This window comes from Mus musculus, chromosome 3 (genome assembly GCF_000001635.26).
Source record: "Mus musculus strain C57BL/6J chromosome 3, GRCm38.p6 C57BL/6J".
Classification (NCBI taxonomy): domain Eukaryota; kingdom Metazoa; phylum Chordata; class Mammalia; order Rodentia; family Muridae; genus Mus; species Mus musculus.
Window position 1 is genome coordinate 85,605,221 of NC_000069.6, and position 22,799 is coordinate 85,628,019.

General features: G+C 43.9%; 1 protein-coding gene across 7 annotated transcripts in view; it reads left to right on the plus strand.

The window, feature by feature from the left end:
• Gatb (glutamyl-tRNA(Gln) amidotransferase, subunit B) overlaps positions 1-22,799 on the plus strand; it is an 81,523-nt gene that overhangs the window by 31,119 nt on the left and 27,605 nt on the right. For all 7 annotated transcript variants that reach the window (XR_375512.3, XR_003954307.1, XM_006501330.2 and 4 more), the window contains 4 exons: positions 6,132-6,245; positions 8,243-8,327; positions 11,395-11,439; positions 13,604-13,793. Coding sequence is in view for 5 of the 7 variants with exons in the window: in XM_006501330.2 (XP_006501393.1) it covers positions 6,132-6,245; positions 8,243-8,327; positions 11,395-11,439; positions 13,604-13,793 (434 nt within the window). In the remaining 2 variants the exon portion in view is untranslated. The remainder of the gene's footprint in view (positions 1-6,131; positions 6,246-8,242; positions 8,328-11,394; positions 11,440-13,603; positions 13,794-22,799) is intronic.

Here is a 22,799-nt window from a genome sequence, read left to right on the forward strand (position 1 = left end):
ATTTTTTCTCCTCTTAGAATTCCTCTTGGGCTCCTTTCATTAGTCCCAAACCAAAAATAGACACAAACATTGCATGCACATTGAGCCAGAGAGTGTGAGATAGAAGTCAAGAGATAAGATTTACCTTCTCCCTGCCTGTTCCCTGAGAAGTGTGGCAATCATGAGGTGTGTTCGGTTCAGACCTTTCAGAAAAGGACACTGTTCATGAATACTATTTAATTTTGTGAGTTCTGTACACATAGCCAGTTGCTATTTAAGGAAGATCTCTTTCTCATCTTTTGCAAAATGTTCATCTGTCTTGAAGTATGATCTACCCTGATTTGATGTTTATACATTATACATACATAAGTATGTGGAAATAGTAAGATGTTAAACTGTATCCCATTCATTTGTACAATAAAAACATCTTTAAGCCCAGCACCCAGAACACAAAGGCAGGTGGATCTCTGTGAGTGCAAGGCTAGCCTGGTCTACAGAGAGCATCTGAGGCCAGTGAAGACCAAATAGGGACACCCTACCTCAAGAAACAACAACAGTTACCCAATATATTATTTTAAAACTTGAGTAAAAATTTTTATGTGTGTGCAGGTAAAGCCAGTTTATTGGCTCTGAAATAAAGTTATGATTACATAGGCCTAGAGATACAGCTCAGTAGAGTGCTTACCTGGCATGTGTGAGGCCTAGGTTCAATTCCCAGCACTACAGACAGACAAAGATTATGTCAAACTGCCTTGATCTTAAAGATCAAACAGGGAGACACTTGTTCTCCTGGGTCTGGAGTGTGATGAAATTACATTATGTACATGAGTGAAACTATCATAACGAACATTACTTAAAGTAAGTCCTAGGTCTGCTGACTTCTGTTTCTTCATGACAACTTTGTTATAGGCCTTGCTCAGTGTTCCTTTGCCTTCCCTTAAGTCCCTGAGAGGGAATGTCTTCCACGGTTTTCCCCCATTTTTCCTTTCCAGAGAATGTAAAACCTCCCACCATGCCTGGGACCCTTCCTAACAGAGCAGAAGCTCTGCGTTTATAGTCTTGTTTCCATAGCATGCACATTACAGTGGCCACAGTGGACATCTAGTAAGTGTCATTAATGGTGAAGCCAACTGCCTGCTGGGGCTTAGTACTGTGGACACCCTTATCACATCACATATGTTTGCATGTTACAGAGGGCCTTTTATTAATGTCATACTTGTCACATAGAACATCTTACAAATGATAAATTGTAACTTCAAGAGTCCTAGCACAAGTGAGACCTGAAGACCAAGCACGCTTTTTTGCCCTCATCTTTAAACTAAAGGCTGGAGAAACAGCCCCATGAGTCTTAGTGGCATAAAGATTAGATGTGTGGGAATAAGGGAATTCTCTACTTTCCATTTATCACTCATGCTGCTGTTTTGTCTACAGAATGTAAATGAAATGTGAGCAGGTTGGATGGTTAGTCATTAATGCACTAAGCATTGATTCTGTATCATGTATTTACCGCCCACAAACCTATGAAATAATCAACAGGCCACTTGTTAGCTGAGGAAGAGTCCCATCTGGGTCCTAATGAAGAGGGAAGTCATAATGGCAAGACCACCTGGGCTGAGGGAGAGTCCCCTTCAGGTTCTAGTGAGGACAGACAGAAGCCACAAGGCAAGACCATCTGAGCTGAGGTAGAGTCCCCTCTGGGTCCTTACAAGAGGGAAGCCACAGTGGCAAGAGCTTAAGAGTCAGTAGCTGCAGCGGGTCATTAGATGTCATTTGTTGTGACACTGCTGTACTTCAACACATACCTGCAGCTTTGCTTCCAGTACAGCAGCCAAGAAGCTCAAGTGCGTTGGAGCACTGAGGGCTGCTTGCAGGCTTCAAGAGTCCAGCTTCTGGGCCATTAGCATTTGTTGAGCCTAAATGCCTTTGCTCATTGTTTGCATCCCACCACTTCAAGATTGTTGTATCAACACTGGTGGCTGCACTTGGAATTGAAGGCTATCTTGAAGAGGTGCCCCTGGAGACCAGTACACTTAATGCTTATGGACTGAAGTGTAAACTGTTCTGGGTTCTATTTAGCGAGTTCCTGGTAGTTTTGCTGATGAGCATGGACCCTGTAGCCTAGTGTCTGAGTCATTTCTTTTTCATGTTCAGCATGTTGCTGCTGTTAAGAGAGATCCCTAAAGCAGTGTGTTAATACAGATATGAATGAAAGTAGACCTACTAAGTATTTCAACACATTGGTGAAGTAGAGTAGTGTATCTACTAGTTGGAATGTTTAGTATTTATTAAAAGTTTATCCTGTAACTTAAAAAAATATAACATTTCTGGGAGATGGTGATATGCCTGTTTACAAGTAAAGAGACTGAGGCTAAGGCTCGTTAGAAGTGTCTGCACTACAACTGAGCCCAAGTGTGCATCCTTTCTTTAGCCATGGTATCATTCTTCCCAGTGGTAGCTGGCTGGTGTCATGCTGCATAAGAGAAGTAGGTAGTGAAGCATGTGTGTGGACAGAGAGCCCTGATCTGAGTTAGAATCCAAGCCTGTGGCTTTTAGCACTTTTAAAAGTCATTCTTTAATAGCAACAGAAGAGAAAAAGAAGCCAGGAGTCAGAACTGGGGTTCTGGTAGAGAGGCAGTTTGAAATGCCGCAGGAATGCACAAGTACCTTTGTTGTTAGCACTGCACTACAGAGAATGGGTGTACTGGTGGCTGTAAAGCTGCACAACCAACAGAAGGCCTGTGCTGGGGGCGTGCTGCATGCCTTCAGCAACAGTAGGAAGTAGGGCTGCTTCCACAGCATCTCCACTTACTTGGATAAATATGTTTTATGAGTTATGTTCAGTAAAACTTGGTCACTTTTGACAGAATATAGCTTAGTGATAGAACCCTTGTCTAGCATATGTGAGCCTAGATTCTACCCCAGCACTACAAACAGGTTTTACTCACTCCTGCCCCCATATTCTCTTCTTTACTCTCTGGAGATTATTCAGCAGCCAAAATGACTCCACAGACCTCCCCATCCAAGCCACAGACTCCCAGTGATTGCAGAAACCCGTTTCTATCCAAGTTTTTTATTCTTGTTGTGCAATGGGTTTCAAAAGAGGAATGTGCCCACTCTGTCACTGCGCTCAGTGGTGCAGTGTGTAGTTTAACTGTCACAAATGTCTACTTGGAGAAGATAGAAACTGAGCTTGATGACATCCTTACACAGAAATGAAGGCCCCTCAGTGGGACAGAATGCACAGGTAAAGCTGACTGGTAAGGCTTTCATGTACTTGAGGTAATTTGACTTAATTTGTTTAAAAGGCATTTTTGTCTTCATGAAGTAGAGTATCTTTTGTTAATGTCTGGTACTATATCTGGATCCAGGCTGGCGAACTCTCTTTCAACACGGCAGGATACTAAGTGATTCTCCTCAGACATTTATGTACTGTGGTATTCTCTGGGAGAGACTAAAACTCATGCCTTTATTTCTCTTCCAAATTAGAATTCTAAATCATGAAAGACAGTGTCATCTTTAAAAGCGAGTAGTAATTCAGGGTCCCTTGAGGGTTTTTTTTTTCCTCTAAAACTGTCTCCCAAGCATTGAGGTTTGGTCGTGCAGAGCTTAGTATACTTGGGCAGTTTTCCTTTGTGCTTTATGGGCCTTTCATGTGATTCCAATTGTAGGTTAGTTCTAGTCAGACGGAATTGTAGAGCTTACCTGAAAACTACTGTGAGACAGAAACCAGCCTGCTTGCTTATTGCTCAGGAGATCACCGTGTGTTGGGATTCATCATTCAATGGGGTTTAATTCATTGGATAATAACAGTGGATCAGAGCTCGCTCTGGATTCTGAAAAGGACCTTCTCTATGCTGTGAAACCCTAACCCTCACCAGAAAGTACATTAGCAAGCAAAACAAGAATAATGTGGACATTGTTTTAAAGAAATAAGTGACTCTAAGTGCCAGAATAACTTGGAAAGTGGCAATATTGCTTTTATAGGCCACTCAGCAGAGTTGATGTTTAGTTAAGAACTAAAGAATGATTCAAGGCCCTAGGCAGCCTAGAACTAGGTGATAAGCTTCCAGGAAATAGCTAAGTCAAAGAGTCTGGCCTGAAAAAGAGTTCACAAAATACTACCAAGGTTACCAAGGTGAAAGGTAAGTGGAGACCAGTTTGGCAGATTTCCAAAGTGTAGATCTTCCATGCGATGTGGGAATCACAGAAAGATTCAAGGGAGAGAAAGAAACTAGTTTCATTTATACTTTTTGGGCTCCTTTGGGAATCAAGATTTCAGATCAAGAAGGGAAATATGGCCCCATTTGAGAATGAGGGATCAGGCACAAGGTGATGTAGCTTCACAGCGATCATCACAGAGATGATGGAGAGGTGGGTAGATTCAAGACAGTTCTTAGGACAGCATCATGGCAGGCTGGTGTGGGAGATCAGTAGGAAAAAAGCAAAGATGGCTTTGAGGAAGTTTGAAGAGATAGGGCTAGCTGAGATGGGAAAATAAGGACAGGACAAGAATTTCTTTGCAAAAATGGCAAGTCAGGATTTGGACATTGGAATACCTGTAAAGCCTGGAGAAGTTCAGAGGAGAAGTCTGCCCACAGAGACGTGCGTCCTGAGCACACAGATGAGAGTTAGAACTGTGTGCCACCGTGGAGGACACAGGAGTAAAGAAGAAAAGCCTGTGTTTTCATAGGGAAGGTGACACAAGCAAAGTAAATGGAAGTTGACTGTTCAGGAAAATCACAGTAGTGTTAAGCCACCTATGCTGATGTAGGATGATGTTTCAAGAAGGAAGGAAACCAGGAAATACTGGCTCACAGGAGGATTGTGAGTTTGAGACCAGCTTGTGCTGTATAGCAAATTTAAGTCCATCTTTGGCTATGTAATAAGGCCCTGTCTCAAAAGACAGAGGGAAAATATGAAGGATTAATTTAATATGTCACAGTAAGGTGAGAGCAGAATGTGTCTTCATCCATTGGCTTTGGCACCAAGGAGGTTGTGCCACCCCTGACAAATGGCATCTTCAGAGATCTGGGGATAGGAGCCAGGCTGCAGTGAGTTAGGATGAAGCCTCTTACTAGGGTAAGAGAGTGAAGACAGTATATGCACTAAATTGTTCGAGAGGATTTGCCTAGAGAGAGAGCAGAGAAATGGCTCATGACTGATGGCATGAAAGTTGGGCTCATGGGAATAGGTTTTGAGGCTTCTGTTTGTTTTCTTAATGAGAAATAAACACTATTACATGTACACATATCAGAGAGAATGCCGAGAAAGATTCATAAGCTATGTGGAAGAGCGTACTAGTAAAGTCCATGTCTTTGGGAGGCAAGAAGGAATTGAAAATTGGGGCTTTTTCTTTCTGGTCCTAACAAAGAGGTTAATTGACAACAGGTATCACTGCTCTTTTATGTGGCTTAGATTCCTTATATTCTGAAAAGCTAGCAGACCTCCACAGGGAGGTCCTGATGAAAATAACTATACATATACATAGTATATGTACATACATATACATAGTCTTGGAGGTTGTGCCTAAGGGGAGGCAGAGAAGGATAGTATCACGGAAGCTAAATATGAGGTGCACATCCCACTACACAGTCTCTGCTTCAGCAAATCCTCCTGACAACCAGGAAGGCCTCAGATGAGTTTATGGAAGGAAGGAAACTCATTACAGGGCCTGAGAAGGGGAAAGAAACAGCACAGGTTTCAGCTCCTGTCCTTGAGCTGTAAATTCTCAAGGACTGTCTTATAAATCTCCTTAAAACACATAGAGATTCCTACTTCACTGGAGAGCAATAGGGAGTTTCAAATAATCAGTTTTGAGGCTTCCCCCAAACCCAGTTTAGGTACTTTAAAAGTAACTGTAGAGTAGAACTGCAGAGAGAGGCTTTAGTTTTAATAACCGTATTCTTATTTACCACACACACTAGATAGATTCTTTGAGCTGGTGCATCCAACATGTCTGTGTGTGCACAAGAACAAGCATATTTACACAGAGCTCTGACTGACCTTGAGTGGACAGTTAAATTCTCTGAAGTTAGAGCATTCTAAACTAGACAGAAAATCAAGTTAGATACTACTTACATTGACATCTGCGCACCCTACAAACCATATTGCTTCAAAGAATTTCTCCAGTTTTTTTGTTTTTTTCTTTCCAGAGGGTCAGCTGAGAGTGGATGCCAATATATCTGTACATCACCCTGGGGAACCACTGGGTGTCAGGACTGAGGTAAAGAATCTCAACAGCCTCAGGTTCTTGGCCAAAGCCATAGGTGAGTGTCAGCTTGGACTCTGTGCATGTATCACCTCTTGTTTGTAGTGTGCAACAGTGCTAACGGCTCCTACAGCAGCCTCTAGTTTTCACAGTTGTGGACCAGGTCGTGTCCTGTTGGTCCTGCCTCCACTCATGCCTGCAACTCAGATGACCTCACTCACATGGGTCCCTGTAACTTGAGGCCTCTCCATCCACATGGTCTTTTGTCCTTACTTTGTGTGGCCCAGGCTTTTGTATTTGCCAGTAGATGATCCCAGGAAGGAATAGGCAGAAACCTCAACGTCCACTTGAGTTCTAAACCCTGGAACTTTGCTCACACAGTGTCACTTCTGACACATTTTTATTTCAAGGCATCTTAAATTTAGACCAGACCCATGGAAGGAATAGAATCCACCTGCTTTGAGAGGATTTACAAACCATTTTGGCTATGTACTGTCATATATCAAGTTGGTTCATTAGACTTTTGGGTTAATGTCTTTCTCCTTTTTACCATTTTCAGCTAATAGATTGCATGTGCCTATACAGTCATGGTTGGTTTCCTGGAGCACACAGTGGGGATTTCACTGATGACAGATGTATAATAATAGCTTACATAGAGCAGGCTAGCCCTAGGGGCAGTTCCACAGAAGTTAGAGACTGAGTCTGAGAGGAGGACATCTCAGAAGACTCAAAGTTAGTCTTTAAAGCTAGAGACTTCCGAAGAGGAGGGAGTGACTTAAAAGTGAATCCTGTTGGGTAAACGGAGATTAAAGCCTTCTGAAAGGACTATGGTCACCTTGCTGCAGCCAAGATGTATAGAAGGCACTGGGTCCCAGGAGGTGTCATTCTCATCTGTATAAAATCTTGTGTCCCAAACCTGAAATGATAGCTAATTTTAGTAAAGACACTTGGAGGGACATATTTTTAGAGAAAATTAAAGTGGTTCAAGAGGTAACTCATGGGGCAGTAAGATAAGGGTGAAGACTGAGTGTCTCTGAAAGGGGACACAGTCAACCTTCTAAAGTCAGCGAAGGGGTGAGAGGGGGGCTCATGCCCAGGCTTGTGAAGGACATTCGGACAAGAGTGAAGTTTGCTTTCACCCTAGACATGCAGTGTTCAGAACTGTGCTGATCTAAAAGGTGGTTAACAGTGACTCAACAACAGGTAGGCAGAGTTTATGACTTGTCTGCAATGGTGTACAGAGGAGCCCTCAGTATTTTTTAGCTGTCCCTAATCTTTTTGTTGTGTAAGTGCCCTCTGGAGCAACAGTCAGAATTCCACCTGTGTTCAAACAGCCTAGCAGAACCAAAGCTTTGGCACCATGGGTTTAAGTCTCCAAGCCTGCAATTTTCCCACAAGGTTTTTCCAAATTCTGCTGGATGTTTTAGCCTTCATCTCATGTCAATCAAGGAGAACACTCAGATGAGAGGAGGAATACAAATGGACCAGTCTGCTGCCTTTTAGCAGCTCAGATTAAAGGGTTGAGATCTGAGCAAGGATGAGGAGAGGGAAGTTGGGGAAGGGCTTAGTTCTCAAAGGAGCTTAGCAGTTGCACTTTGATTATATTTGGCTGTGTTGATTAGAAAATAAAATGAAAACTCTGTATTCTCCTCTCAAAAGTGTTCATACATTTTTACCCATATTTCGTGTATAATTCAGGAGGTTAGCAGGCCCATCTGCTGGCTATCACAGGATAAAGAATTTTAATGGCCACAATTCTAGATCTGTGGTCACTAGACCTACACATTAGTCCCAGCCCTTCTACCACAGTGTATACAGTGTGAACTAGGTTGATAATCTCTCTGAAATTGAGGTATCTGGAAAAGAAAGAGGAGGAAAGAGACAAGCTTCTTAAGGCCTTCCCAGTAGTGAGAAGAAAATACAGCCTGCAGGGGAATGACCGTTGTAAGGAAGCTCCTGGATTGTTTTTAACTTAACGACTGAGAATGGTTCCTACTTGTTGCCTGTATGGATTAAAGGTATTCAGAATATACTAACTTGCTGTGTTTTTCATAGATTATGAAATTCAGAGGCAAATCACTGAACTTGAGAATGGAGGTGAAATTCTGAATGAAACTCGTTCATTTGATTATAAGCTGGGGTGAGTTTGTATGGATAAGCCTGTTGGCCTCAGCTCCATGACTGGGGCTCAGCCATGGACCATGTGACAAAAGTCCTTAGCTTGTCTGTAGCCCTAAGAGAAGAGACCACTGCATGCCACTGCACCCCATAGGGATGAAACATGGTCTGCTGGGGTCTAGTCAGCTGGTGCAGGCTTACACAGAAGTGCTTGCTCTCAGGTCCTAGTCTCTCCTTGCTTTCAGCTTGTCTGCTTTATGGCAAGAAATTTCATTCCCTTAAATAATGTGTCAGACTTCTCATAGCCTAAGCTTGATGTAGAGAAGAGCTGGTGATAGAACACTGTACCAGTTACTTTCAAACACAGCCTACAGAAGCACGTTTATTTCAGCCTGTGATTCCAGAGTCAGCATCCATGATGGCAAGGGAGGCGTAGCAGCAAGTGGGTGGGGCAGGGAACGGGGAGATCAAAGCTTCAAACACAAATCGAAGAGAGCAAAGTGAAAGTGTGGCAAAGCTATGAACGCTGAAAACCCACTCCAGTGACATACTCCTCCAAACAGCACTGCCAGCTGGGGACCAAGTGTTCAAAGATCAGAGCCTCTGGAGGGCATTCCGTGTTCAAATCACCTCAGTCAGATATGGTTTCTTTCTTTAAAATTGTCTTTCTACGTGTCTTAGTCAGGGTTTCTATTCCTGCACAAACATCATGACCAAGAAGCAGTTGGGGAGGAAAGGGTTTATTCAGCTTACATTTCCATACTGCTGTTGATCACCAAAGGATGCAGGACTGGAACTCAAACAGGTCAGGAAGCAGAACCTGATACAGAGGCCATGGAGGGATGTTCTTTACTGGCTTGCTTCCCCTGGCTTGTTCAGCCTGCTCTCTTATAGAACCCAAGACTACCAGCCCAGAGATGGTCCCACCCACAAAGGGCCTTTTCCCCTTGATCACTAATTGAGAAAATGCCTTACAGTTGGATCTCATGGAGGCATTTCCTCAACTAAAGCTCCTTTCTCTGTGATAACTCCAGCTGTGTCAAGTTGACACAAAACTAGCCAGTACACTAAGCATTCTTTTCTTTGTTACTGTGTTTATATTTATGTAACTATCGCCTATGGAAATCTGAAAAGCTTGAATTTGCTTGCCCTTGATTGAGACAACCCTATGCCAGTCACTGTTAAATTATAACAAATATTTGAGCTATTCAACTTATAAAGAGAAAAGGTTAATTTTGGTTCACAGTTTGAAAGTGTGTGATTGATTCGGCCTATAGTGGTATGTCATATCTCAGACACATGGCTGAGCTACACTGCTTACTGTGTTGTCAGAATGCTGCCCAGTTTTTTGTTAGGTTGATTAGTGGAGCATCCCTCTGGGTGTGTCTGATGGTGTTTCCAGAGACCATGAGACCCCTGCTTAATGATTGATTAGGCCCTCATGGAGTCCTATAATGGCATTATTAGAGGTGGGGTCTGGGAAAGAGCACCAGGTCCCTGGGGGCATGGGAAATGGAAATTTTAAGGGGTCTTTGGAGAGTCAGCTGTATTGGATGGTTTTTTGGTGGGGCAAACACATGAAGGACTGTTTCACTAAAGCAGACATGTCCTTGGGTGTATATTGTACTGTTTCTTTGTTTGCTCTGCCGTACTTTTCCACCATGATGGACTAACACTTCTGAAACTACAAACTGAAATAAATATGGGATTTTCCTCTTAAGCTGTTGCTATCAGGTGTTTAGTAAGAGTGAAGAAAGTAACATACTGGGAAACAAAAGACAGAGGGAAGTACCAGAGTTCCACAATATCCTTTAAGGGCATATCCTAATGGCCCAAAGGCCTTCTACTGGGCCCCATCTCTTTCTAACACTTTTAATGTTTCTACTGGTAACTTCTTTTTATTATTATTATTAAAAATATGATTTATTTATTAACATTTTGTTACTTTTATGTTATCTTCTTTTGATTTTATTTTAATTTTTTTACACTCCATATCCACCCCCCCCCATCTACCCTCCAACTGTTCTACATCCCATATCTCCTCCCCACCCCCCTGTCTCCACGTGGATGTCCCCAACCCCCACCCCACCTGACCTCTAAACTCCCTGGGGTCTCCAGTCTCTTGAGGTTTAGGTGCATCATCTCTGAATGAACACAGACCCGGCAGTCCTCTACTGTATGAGTGTTGGGGGCCTCATGTCAGCTGATGTATGCTGCCTGTTTGATGATCCAGTGTATGAGAGATCTCTGAGGTTCAGGTTGAGATTGCTGGTCCTCCTACAGGATCACCCTTCTCCTCAGCTTCTTTCAGCCTTCCCTAGTTCAACAACAGGGGTCAGCTGCTTCTGTCCATTGGTTGGGTGCAAATATCTGCATCTGACTCTTTCAGCTGCTTGTTGGGTCTTTTGGAGGGCAGTCATGATAGATCCCTTTTTGTGAGTGCTCCATAGCCTCAGTAATAGTGTCAGACCTTGGACCTCCCCTTGAGCTGGATCCCACTTTGGGTCTGTTGCTGGACCCTCTTTTCCTCAGGCTCCTCTCCATTTCCATCCTTGTAATTCTTTCAGACACGAATTCTTTCAGAGGTGTGACTGTGGGATGGCAATCCCTTCCCTCACTTGATGTCCTGTCTTCCTGCTGGAGGTGGGCTCTATAAGTTCCTTCTCCCTACTGTGGGCATTTCATCTAAGATTCCTCCGTTTGAGTCCTGAGAGTCTCTTACCTCCCAGGTCTCTGGTGCATTCTGGAGAGTCCCCCCAACCTCCTATTTCCTGAGGTTGCCTGTTTCCATTTTTTTCTGTTGGCCCTCAGGGCTTCAGTCCTTTTCCCCCACCCAATACCAGATCAGGTTCCCTCTTCCCCCCCCCCCCATTCCCTGCCCCATCCACTTTCTCTCCCAGGTCCCTTCCACCCTCTCCACTTGTGCTGTTTCTACTGGTAACTTCTTAATAGGACCAAGCCTTTCACACATGACCTTTGGGAGAAATGCTTGAGCTCCAGCCCCTCTCATAGGAAGGCCCCTCTCTGCATGTGTCTAGCCAGGGCTGCATGCAGTGTTTGCTTAATGTTGTCTTATCTGACTGTTGCAGGTGCACCATGCCAATGAGAGACAAGGAAGGGAAACAAGACTACAGGTGAGCAGAGCACCGACATATATTTGAGTGTCTACTTCAAACCCATTTGAAAGTCAGCATAATGATCCTGGAGAATTTTGGAAACTACTTGTTGTTATTACATGATAGGAAATCAGGATTTCTTATTTTATGTTATATGTAAACTAGGAGAAGTTTTCTTGACCTGTTAGCTGTAGAGTCTCTTGTTTCATAGGGCTTAGTTGCTGGAAGGTATCTGTTCCCAAACTTGTGTGATAAAGATCATGTGGTCCAACCAAGAGGATGGCAAGCAAGGGTGGGTCTAGGCTTACATTTGGCAGTAGATCCTGTAATACATTGAAATCCTTTGGGAGGATGTAAAAAGGAGATCAGTCTGCCATTGGAGGTCCCTTCCATCCTCAGTGATACTCTCTCATTGCCAAGTGAAGCACATTGGGGCCATAGGTTCATCAGTAGAGTCCTTGTTACGTGGAAAAGGTTCTGTGTTGTGTTTCTAAACCAGAAGGGTTATTATGTAACAGAAGATGTTCACATAAAACAAATAATAAGGAGAGGCTTAATATAAACTGAATCTTTTACTTTTTCTCATAGAGTTCAGCAGATTACAAAGATGGAAGCTTTAGCAATAAAGTTCTTGAAATTCGCTTTCCTTTGTGAAGTATGATATATCTTCATTGCCATACTCCTGCCATGCACCTATCAAAGTCAGGGACGTTTTGTTAGAGTGGTCTTCGCGATTCAGGAAATTCCACAAGACATTCTTATTATTATCATTATTCTCCCATTTTGCCACTTCCTGTAATTTCTTACTGAGCATGGAGTTTACCTTTTAACTCAGGCACTGGCTAGAGCCCCCAAGTTAGATGGCAGTGGGTCTCAAGAAGCCTCCCTTTGGGTTTGCTCTTACTTTCAGAGGACAGACTGGCCCTATCTGAGACTTGGTACCATGTTTAGGAATTACCCACACCTCTACTCCAGTTCCTCCCTGCATTTGTTGAGCATACCCCGTTTTTACAGAAGCCCTTTGGCTCTCATGGGCAGAGGGGAAACAGTGCTGGTTCAGAACAGAGGGATATTTTTCTTTCATACAATTAATGCAGTACTGTGACCCATCTGATTATTAACAATGGACTGTTTTTAGAGCAGCGTTGAATGGGAACTCTTGTTGGAAGTGTCGTTACGAACTTCCTCCCAGTCTTCTACCACTCATTTTATGTCCTTTACTACAACAGTGAACCAATAGTGCTGTTTGTCTTAGGTAGGGTTTTCCTGCTGTGAACAGACACCATGACCAAGGCAAGTCTTATTTAAAAAAAAAACATTTAATTGGGGCTGGCTTACAGGTTCAGAGTTTAGTCCATTATCATCAAGGTGGGAGCATGGCAGCATCCAGGCAGGAATGGCACAGGCAGAACTGAGAGTTCTATGTCTTCATCCAAAGGCTACTAGTGGAAGACTGACTTCCAGGCAACTAGGGTGAGGATCTTAAGCCCACACCCACAGTGACACACCTATTCCAACAAGGCCACACCTCCAAATGGTGCCATTCCCTGGCCCAAGAATATGCAAACCATCACATTATTATTCACTGAATTCATGGTTTACATGGGATTCCATCACTCACTGCTGTACATTCTGTGCATTTGTCCAGTGCCATGAACTGACCATTACACAGAACAGAATCACTGCCCTGATAGTAGCCCAGGCTCCATCCAGTCCCCCTTTGTCCCTCCCCACTAGCTTCCACATCTCATTTAGGCAAAGTCTGTTCTGCTTCCTGCTTCTCAAGAAGGGAAGAGCCCTGCCCTCTCTTCCCCATTGACTTCATTTACTGAAGAATATTTAAAATTTAAAATAGAAATTAAAATAGAAATTTTAAAGTAGCAGAAAGTCATCTTACTGCCTCACAAGTAATTATTCTCTGGTCCACCAGCTTCCAGCCCCTCTGACACTTTCCTTACTCGTATAGACCAGAATGTGGTTCAGTACTGTGTTCCTCTTTCTCCCATCTTTATTCTGTAATGTTGACGAATGCTTTTGCTGTGGTCTTTCACTGGGACATTTAGAAACCTTTGCAAGCATTATAACTTTGTACCTAGCACAAAAGCATTCCTTTCATTGTTAGACTTGTGGTTCTAACCAGTCCAGACACCCCGAATCAGAGCTGTCTGTTCTCTTTGTTTAGGTTTATGCCAGAGCCCAACCTGCCTCCCTTAGTGCTCTACGATGACACATCTCTGCCACGAGGTGCAGACTCTCAGCAGGTGATCAATATTGACCAGCTTCGGGACATGCTCCCGGAGCTCCCCAGTGCAACCAGAGAAAGGCTGGTCCAGCAGTATGGGATGCTTCCCGAGCACAGCTTTGCGTTACTGGTAAGTTTGCAGTGGATCAGAAATGAACCCAACCTGGCAGCCTGGATGATGCTCCACAGTGGCCCCTGCAGGCGCTGTCAGGCACATTTCTCCACTCCTCCTCTGAGAAGGGTAAGGAAGGCACTGTACCTTACCTGCTGCCCTTGACAGTACTTGCTTGCCTACTCCTCAGCACAGCAGGAAGGCAAGTAGAGCCTCCTGGCTACCGTAGGAGCCATGGAGACAGAGAAGGCATTTCAAAGGTTATGGATGAATGTGCCCCATACCTTCAGGACAAAACCAAGCAGCCACTCTCCCCAAAATAGTGTTTAGGGTTTCTAGATGTTTTAATGGTGTTGAGCCAAGACAAGGTGTGACTTTTCCCAAAGCTAGTAAACATTTACCCTGGATAAAATGTTGCAGACTGACTAACCATCTTCATACTGCGAAGCTTGAGGATGCCTCTTTGGGGCTAGTACGAGTCTGATGCCCTTGAGGTAGCTTGGGGATTTTCCATCCTTTTCAGAACTACTCGGGCTTTGTGGATCTCTTTGTCATGGCAACAGGAAAGTGATGTAGCTTCAGCGAGGGTGGCGTTCTGTCACAGTTGTCAACTTGTCAACAGGAGAAAGTGGGAAGTTGTTTTGTAGTTTTGGGTAGGTTTTGAGACAGGGTATCATGTAATCTTGGCTGGCCTTGAACTTCTATCATCTTCCAGAGCAGCAAAACCTGTGGAAACTGGATTCTTGCTTTTTAAATGATCAATAATAAATATATGGGGTATTGGTATATGTATGTAAACATATATATTCAATAACCACAATATAGTGGCTTATAGTACACTAGGCAGTCTATTGCTTGCTGAATGGTTCTTTTTGTCCTAGTAAGTCAGCTACTTTGAGAAACACATTGTGCCTTATATAAGAATTCCTGATTTCTGACCAAGAGTGACTAAGCACAGAATGCTGTTTGGTATTTTAGGTTAACTTGATCACTGCCTCTGGTAGGGAGCCATTGTGTCTTATGCATAGACCTGCGACAACTGTCATTGCATTTAAGTTAGTAGCATATCCTGTCCAATGTCTTAATCTTCACCCATCTTCCTCATCACCTTTGCCACTTGAACTCAACACTGAATTACAGACCTCCATCTTATTAGCATTCTTCAGCTAACCTCAGGGAAGGAAGGAGGGACCAAGGATGTTTGACTGCAAAGATATCAGTGCCATCTCTCCATCTGGCCTTTGAACTGCTGGACGCAAGCCAACCCTTTGAGGTAGCTTATAGTACACCAAAGTTTCCTGGTCCTGTCTTTGCTCTAAGCCACTGATTCTCAACATTCCTAATGCTGGGACCCTTTAATTCAGTTCTTCATGTTTAGTGATCCCTAACCATAAAATTATTTTGTTGCTATTTCATAACTGTATTTTTGCCACTGTTATGAATTGTAACATAAATATCTGATATATAACCCCTCAAAGGGGTCATGACCCCCAGGTTGAGAACCACTGCTCTAGCCTGGTTTCCAGAAAAAAATCTACTAAATATGACATTAAGAATTCTTTCTTTTTTTTTTTTTTTTTTTTTTTTTTTTTTTTTTTTTTTTGGTTTTTCGAGACAGGGTTTCTCTGTGTAACCCTGGCTGTCCTGGCACTCACTTTGTAGACCAGGCTGGCCTTGAACTCAGAAATCCACCTGCCTCTGCCTCCCGAGTGCTGGGATTAAAGGTGTGCACCACCATGCCCAGCTTGACATTAAGAATTCTTGTTGTAGATCAGCCTTTCTTCATAAGAAAGGAGAAAGGACCTTCTAAAATCTTAAGCACACAGCTATTTCACTCCCTTGAAAAGCAGCTCTTGAGATTGCCACACTTGGCCCCTGGAATGTGCCTGCCTCACTTTGCTGAATGAACTTGGTAAAGTTAGGCCTGTGCCCTAGTCTGCTCAGGGTCTGGCTGCAGTAGGCCTTGACTAATGCTGGACAATATCGAATGAGTGAATCTGTTTGAGTGGGTTATGGACCTTAGCAGGCACTGTGTGGGGGAGGAGGGCAACATTGCCCCCCCTTTCCTAGTGTTTATGTTTATTCCTGACACCATGGCTCATCAGCTCCCAGGGAGAGTGCAGTGGATAAACCAAGCACAGGAGCCCAGAGGCCATGGTGACCATGATGGTGACAATACCAAGAAGGAGGTGTGGTTTTGTTTGTTTGTTTTTAATTTTTAAGATTTGTTTTCTTTAGTACATTTAAAGCATAATATTTATATATGGAAGATATGGAAGATAATGTATTAGGTGACTGAAAAGATAAAAGGGTTTGTCCTTGAGATTTCCAGGATGGATGAGAATATGAGACTGGAACAGACAGACAATGATTCAGACAAATTATTTCTCGAAATTAGGCAGCCCGAGCCCTTTATGACTCCATAATCGTTGGAAGCTGAGTTACTCATAACATTCCCGAAAATGATATGTTCATGTTTTTTGCCTCCATCAGAAGCACAACAGATTGCTGAGAAGGGCAGATGCACAAATCTAATGAACCATCTTTCAATTTAAAGCATGCCCAGGAGTATTCATTAAATAAATGGCGGTGGTAGAGGTGTGCTCTCAGGGCTCCCACTCCAGCACAGGGCCTTTAGACTTCTTATTTAATTAAGGAGTGTACACAAACCACCCCATCCCTCACATACACACTCCCTACATAGGAAAAAACTTTCAGAATCCAGCTCACTTTTAATTTATCTTGCCATTTTCCTATGTAGTAAATGCTTAATTATGTTTTGTTAGTGTTATCTCTGATATTTACAGAACTCTTGCTAATATCCCTTAGCATGTACTGTCTTATCAAGCACATAGTAGGTCTTCATTGACTGGACAGATACCAGCATGAATAGGATACCGTTGCATTGCACATAAGACTCCTTAGAGTAGTAGTATTCCTGACAGATTCTGGATACTAGATAGACCTAAGCCACCTTTGACAACCCAGCAGTGTCGTGTGGGCTATGCACATGTCACTAGACCCTTGCTGAGAAGACTCAGATGGCTGCGCCAGCCATGTTCTGTCTCAAGTCTCTTGGTCTCAGACTCTTATGTCCCAGCTTTGTTTTCTCTCCTAGACAGTCCTGAGAGTCCCTTTTCTAAAGGAAACCTGTATACTGATTTTCTTTACCCACATTCAGATCTTGCGCTGCTGAAGGCTTCAAGTTCCTAAACTAACCTTGTTCCCCTCTCTTAGTCAAATGCCATACTGAGATATAGAGGCTGAGGTCTGGGGATTAGGAAAGTGTTATTAGACGCGTTCTCACGACCGGCCAGGAAGAACACCACAGACCAGAATCTTCTGCGGCAAGGCTTTATTGCTTACATCTTCAGGAGCCAGAGTGCAAGAAGCAAGAGAGAGCGAGAAGCAAGAGAGAGAGAAAACGAAACCCCGTCCCTCTTAAGGAGCATTCTCCTTCGCCTCGGACGTGTCACTCCCTGATTGGCTGCAGCCCATCGGCCGAGTTGACGTCACGGGGAAGGCAGAGCACAAGTAGTCATAAGATACCCTTGGCACATGCGCAGATTATTTGTTTACCACTTAGAACACAGCTGTCAGCGCCATCTTGTAACGGCGAATGTGGGCGCGGCTCCCAACATCTCCCCCTATCCTTTTAATAAGAGCAAATAGGCCACCCATATTAATGAGAGTGGAGATAGAGGTCAAATCCCCAGTGTGTAGGTAAAGGAGCCATGTACAGGATTAGCTCTTAGGCTTACAGGCTTTTACCCAGAGCAACCCTGACCTGCTCCCGTGTCGTTTTGCCTGGGGGAAGGGAACTAGGACACTGAACCTTCATGAAAGATGACATGTCTCCCTAGAATAGGCTCATATATGCCGCAGAGCCTTTCCATTGCAGTGCTTAGCCTTGCAACTCTCTCGGGCTGCTGAAGCACACTCACTCTATCCCGTGCAATGAGTCTAGCCTCGTGAGATGTAAGAGCTGAGTGGCCAGCGACCTATTGCCTAGGCATAGATAACCATATATCAGGGGGAGCTCCATGTTCTAGTCCTGCAAGCGCCTGGGCAATAACCACCTTGTCTCTCCTAGTTTGGGCCTTAAGCTTACAGACCAATCAAAGAAGCAACACTAATCCACAGCAAAGTGTATCTCCAAATAATATTAATCCCACCCATTTTTTAAAGAAGGAAAATGCTGAGGAGATCCAATTGGGTAATCCTTTGGTCAGCGACAGGTCCAAGCGCGTGGAGTTGACCTGAAGTCTCAATTCCCGAAGGATCTGTTCAAATTCAGCCATCCAATTCTGTAACATATACTGAAAAAGACTTTTTGACAAATTAGCTGCCCTAGTAAATTTAACATACTGAATGGAAATAACACACAATCCCGGAAACTTTTGTTCACAACCCTGCTGAGTTATTTGTCATAATACATCTAGTTGTATCTGGACAAGATCTATGAGTTGATTAACCAGCATGAGACCTCTCTGTATCTTGACATTAGCTGAGGCCTGTTCATCTATGACTGTAGTCACTGAGGCTGACAAAGTGTTAATGGTGTCAGTTGTCTGGACCTGTCCAGACAGAGCCAAGGCTGTCTGAATCAAGGCTAAACCCAGTTCCTAGTTAGTGGTAAAAAAGCAAGAGAATACTTGAGCATTATACATCACCGTCATTGGGAGTGGAAATGTCGACATTATCCCCCAACGCTGCTCTCTCTTTATTATTGACGCCCTGGACATCACCAAGACGAGGGACATTAGTATTCCCTTGGTCAGTCTGGATTTTTCGGGTGAGTCTTTCTGGTACCCAAAATGGGTTGTCTTCATTCTGTGGGAAAACACAGATAGCTCCCCTGGATCTTATCAAAATAGGATCCGGGCCATACCATTTATTATCAAGGACATTTTTCCATTTAACCATCTCATTGGGCCTATCTGGCTCTGAACAATGACGTTCAGCCGCAGTATGGCCATGAACGGCAATATTTAAAAAATTGAGTGTAAAGAGTGCCATAGACACCGACACTCTTGGTGCTCGGGGTACAGTCTCCTCAAAAGTTCCCCTCTTCTGTTTTATAAGATAGGCTTTGAGGGTGCGATGCGCACGCTCAACAATACCCTGTCCTTGAGGGTTGTATGGAAGTCCAGTCAGGTGGGTTACGTCCATCTGACGGCAGAACTGTTGGAATTTTTGAGACGTATAAGCTGGTCCATTATCAGTCTTAAGGAGTCTGGGTTTCCCCCAAGCACTCCATGCCTCAAGACAATGTTGAATCACATGTGAGGCTTTTTCTCCGGTTAACGGAGAAGCAAACATGATGCCAGAACATGTGTCAATGGACACATGGAGATATTGAAGTTTTCCAAAGGAAGAAACATGTGTAACATCCATTTGCCAGACCTGTAGAGGTCGAATACCGCGTGGGTTAATTCCCACATGAGGAACTGGCAAGAACTCACAGCAGCTTTGACATTGAGTAACAATGTCACGGGCTTCTTTTCTTGTCAAGGAGAAACGACTGCGTAATGTTTCAGCCGTCACATGAAAATTGTTATGAAAATTTCTTGCAGCCTCTACCGGGGATGATAGGGCAGCAGCCACCACTTTAGTGGCCTTATCTGCCAAATCATTTCCCAGAGCCATGGGGCCAGGTAGGCCTGAATGGGCTCTAACATGAGTAATATAAACAGGAAATCTTCTAGATAACAAAACTAATTGTATCTGCTGAAAAATATTGGCAACTCTACTGGAAGGCTTAATCACTCCAGCCACTTCTAAAAGATTTACTGCATTAACCACATAACAGGAATCTGACACAATATTAAGGGGTTCTAAAAAGGTTTTTAAAACTTCTAAGACCACTAAACATTCTACCACTTGAGGTGAATTTTCATTATATTGTTTGGATACCACTTTACCATTAGCCACATAGGCACCTATGCCAGTTTTTGATCCATCAGTATATACCACAATCCCATTTTTAAGTGGGTTTCTTACTGTTATTTGTGGAAACACAACAGATTGATTTTGGGCAAACTGTAAGATTGGATGTTTTGGATAATGGTTATCTATTTTTCCTGAAAAGGAGGTAACTAAAACTGCCCAATCATTAGATGTGGCTGCCAAGGTTTGAACCTGTGCAGCGGTATAAGGTACAATTAAAAGATATGGACTTTGCCCAAAGTGGGTGATTGCTGCTTTTAGACCTTTAAGGGCAAGCTGTGCAATTGCATCAGGATACCAATCTATTATTTTAGCTGGGGATACGTTTGGATGGATCCACAACAATGGCCCATTCTGCCACAAAACTGCGGTTGGCAATTGTGCTGTCTTAAAGACACACAAACTGAAAGGTTGCGAATCCTCAATACGTTGTAATTGTGCATTCTGTAAGGCTTTTTCCACTTTTTGTAAGGCCTGGTTAGCAGCTAGAGTAAGAGTCCTAGGGGAGGAGATATGAGGATCTCCTTCTAAAATACTAAACAAAGGCCTTAACTCAGCGGAAGGAATCTTTAAAAAAGGTCTGAGCCAATTAATATCTCCCAACAGCTTTTGAAAATCATTTAAGGTATGGAGGTGATCTCTTCTTATCTCTACCTTTTGGGGCACAATCTTATCTGGGGACACCACAGAGCCCAAGAATTGTCCTGTATCAGAAATTTGGACCTTTTCTGTGGCTATCTGTAAACCCCACTGACTTAAAGTTTTAAGTAGAAAAGGATATGCCTTTTGTAGCATGGTAAGGTCTTTATGGCACAGGAGGATGTCATCCATGTAAAGGAGCAAAATTAAAGAGGGGAATTGTTCCCTCACTGGCAAAAGAGCTTCTTGCACATAAAGTTGGCACATTGTAGGACTATTGGACATTCCCTGTGGTAAGACCTTCCATTGATACCTCTTATCAGGTTCCATGTGATTAATAGAGGGGATGGTAAAGGCAAATCTGGGCCTATCTCTTGGACACAAAGGTATAGAAAAGAAACAATCTTTAATATCTATAATAATTAAATTCCAGCCACGTGGTAAGGCGGAAAGTACAGGGAGACCCCTCTGTACTGGGCCAAATAAGTTCATTTGCTCATTAATGGCTCTGAGGTCATGGAGCAATCTCCACTTTCCTGACTTTTTCTTAATTACAAAAATTGGAGTATTCCAAGGTGAGGTAGAGGGTTCAATATGGCCTAATTTTAATTGTTCCTCTACCAGTTGAATCACAGCTTCTAGTTTTTCAGAGGATAGGTGCCATTGAGGAACCCACACTGGGTCCCCTGTTTTCCATGGTATGGGTCGTGCTGCCCCAATGGCCGCTAAGGAAAACCCAGACCCTGTCTGTCTTGGTTTCCATTAGGTGAGATGGGCTCTATCCTTCCCTGTTCTTGATGTCCTAACCCTTTTCCTTCTTTATAACCCATCTTTGCCATGATATTTTTTGCTTTAGCTGAATACCCTCCCGATGGGGCGTTTTCATTGGACAAAATAAGGCCCAAATGCTGCATAATATCCCTTCCCCAGAGGTTAACCGGGAGTGGGAGCACATAAGGTATGAATTTCCCTTGCTGTCCTTCAGAGGATTCCCACGTCAAGGCAACGGAGCTTATAGTGGGACATGATTGATATCCTAGGCCCTGTAATGAATGAGATGACTCTGTGGTGGGCCATGCTTTGGGCCACCAATGTGTAGAGATTATACTTTTATCTGCTCCGGTATCAAGGATGCCTTCAAACTCTTTTCCATTGATCTTAAGGCGGAGCTTAGGTCTATCATTTAAAGATACAACCAAATAGGCAGAATCATTTCCTGAGGAGCCCATTTTCTTTATCTCAGGTCCTGCAGATTTTTCCCTGGTATTATCAGGGAGGAGCAGCAGCTGAGCTATCCTATCTCCTTTACTAATAGAAAAAACGCCTTTAGGGCTTGAGCACAGGACCTGTATTTCAGGGGAATGTTGACAATCCATAACTCCAGGGTGGACTACTAAGCCCTGCAAGGTGAGTGAACCCCGGCCGAGAATAAGGCCCATGGTTCCCGGGGGCAAGGATGGTATAGGCTCCACCGGCACCGGCTGAATACTCATTTGAGGCATTAGTAGGAAGTCGGAGGCGGCACGCAGGTCCACCCTTGTGGGTCTTCCTGGGTCGCCTCTCTGACTGCTTCCTGGGTCCTGACAAACCGGTTCCCATATCTTTGAGGGCCCTGGGACCGAGGGCCCGATGACCCGTTTTTTGGCACATCAGTTGATTGACTATCAGGTGGGGGAAGAATTCTGCCCTTTATATCCCTCACAGAGCGACACTGGTCAGCTCTATGATAACCCTTGCCACACTTAGAGCAAAGAGTGAGAGTCCCTCCCTGTTTATCTGGAGCTCTGCAATCTTTCTTAAAATGCCCAGGCTTTCCGCAGTTAAAACATGTCCTCTGATCATTTCTGCTCATGGAGCGGTTCTGAGATTGGAGGATGGCGGCCGCTAAGCCTGCATTGGTGAGAGGTCCCCCAAGCTCTCGACAGACCCTGAGCCAGTCTTGTAAGCCTTTGTTCTTTCTTGGGGCTATGGCCGCTCGGCACTCCTTTGTGGCTTGCTCATAGATTAGCTGTTCTATCAGAGGCGCAGCTTGCTCTGACTCTCCAAAAATACGCTCTGCTGCCTCTGTCATTCTGGCCACAAAATCTGAGAAGGATTCCTGAGGTCCCTGGATTATCTTTGTTAACTGACCAGTGGTTTCACCTGCTCGAGAGAGCGCCTTCCAGGCCCTAATAGCCGTGGAAGAAATCTGGGCATAAGCTCCCCAATGGTAGTTTGTCTGATCAGCAGAATAAGCTCCCTGACCCGTTAACAAGTCAAAAGTCCAATCTCTCTGCTCTGGAGTCAAAGCAGCTGCGTTTGCTCGGGCCTGCGCTTGTGCAGCTTCGTGCCAAAGCGCTCTCCATTCCATATATTTGCCCATACTAGGGAGAGCGGCTTTTACAACCGTTTGCCAGTCAGCAGGAGTTAGTGCCATGCCAGCGAGCCTGTCTAACT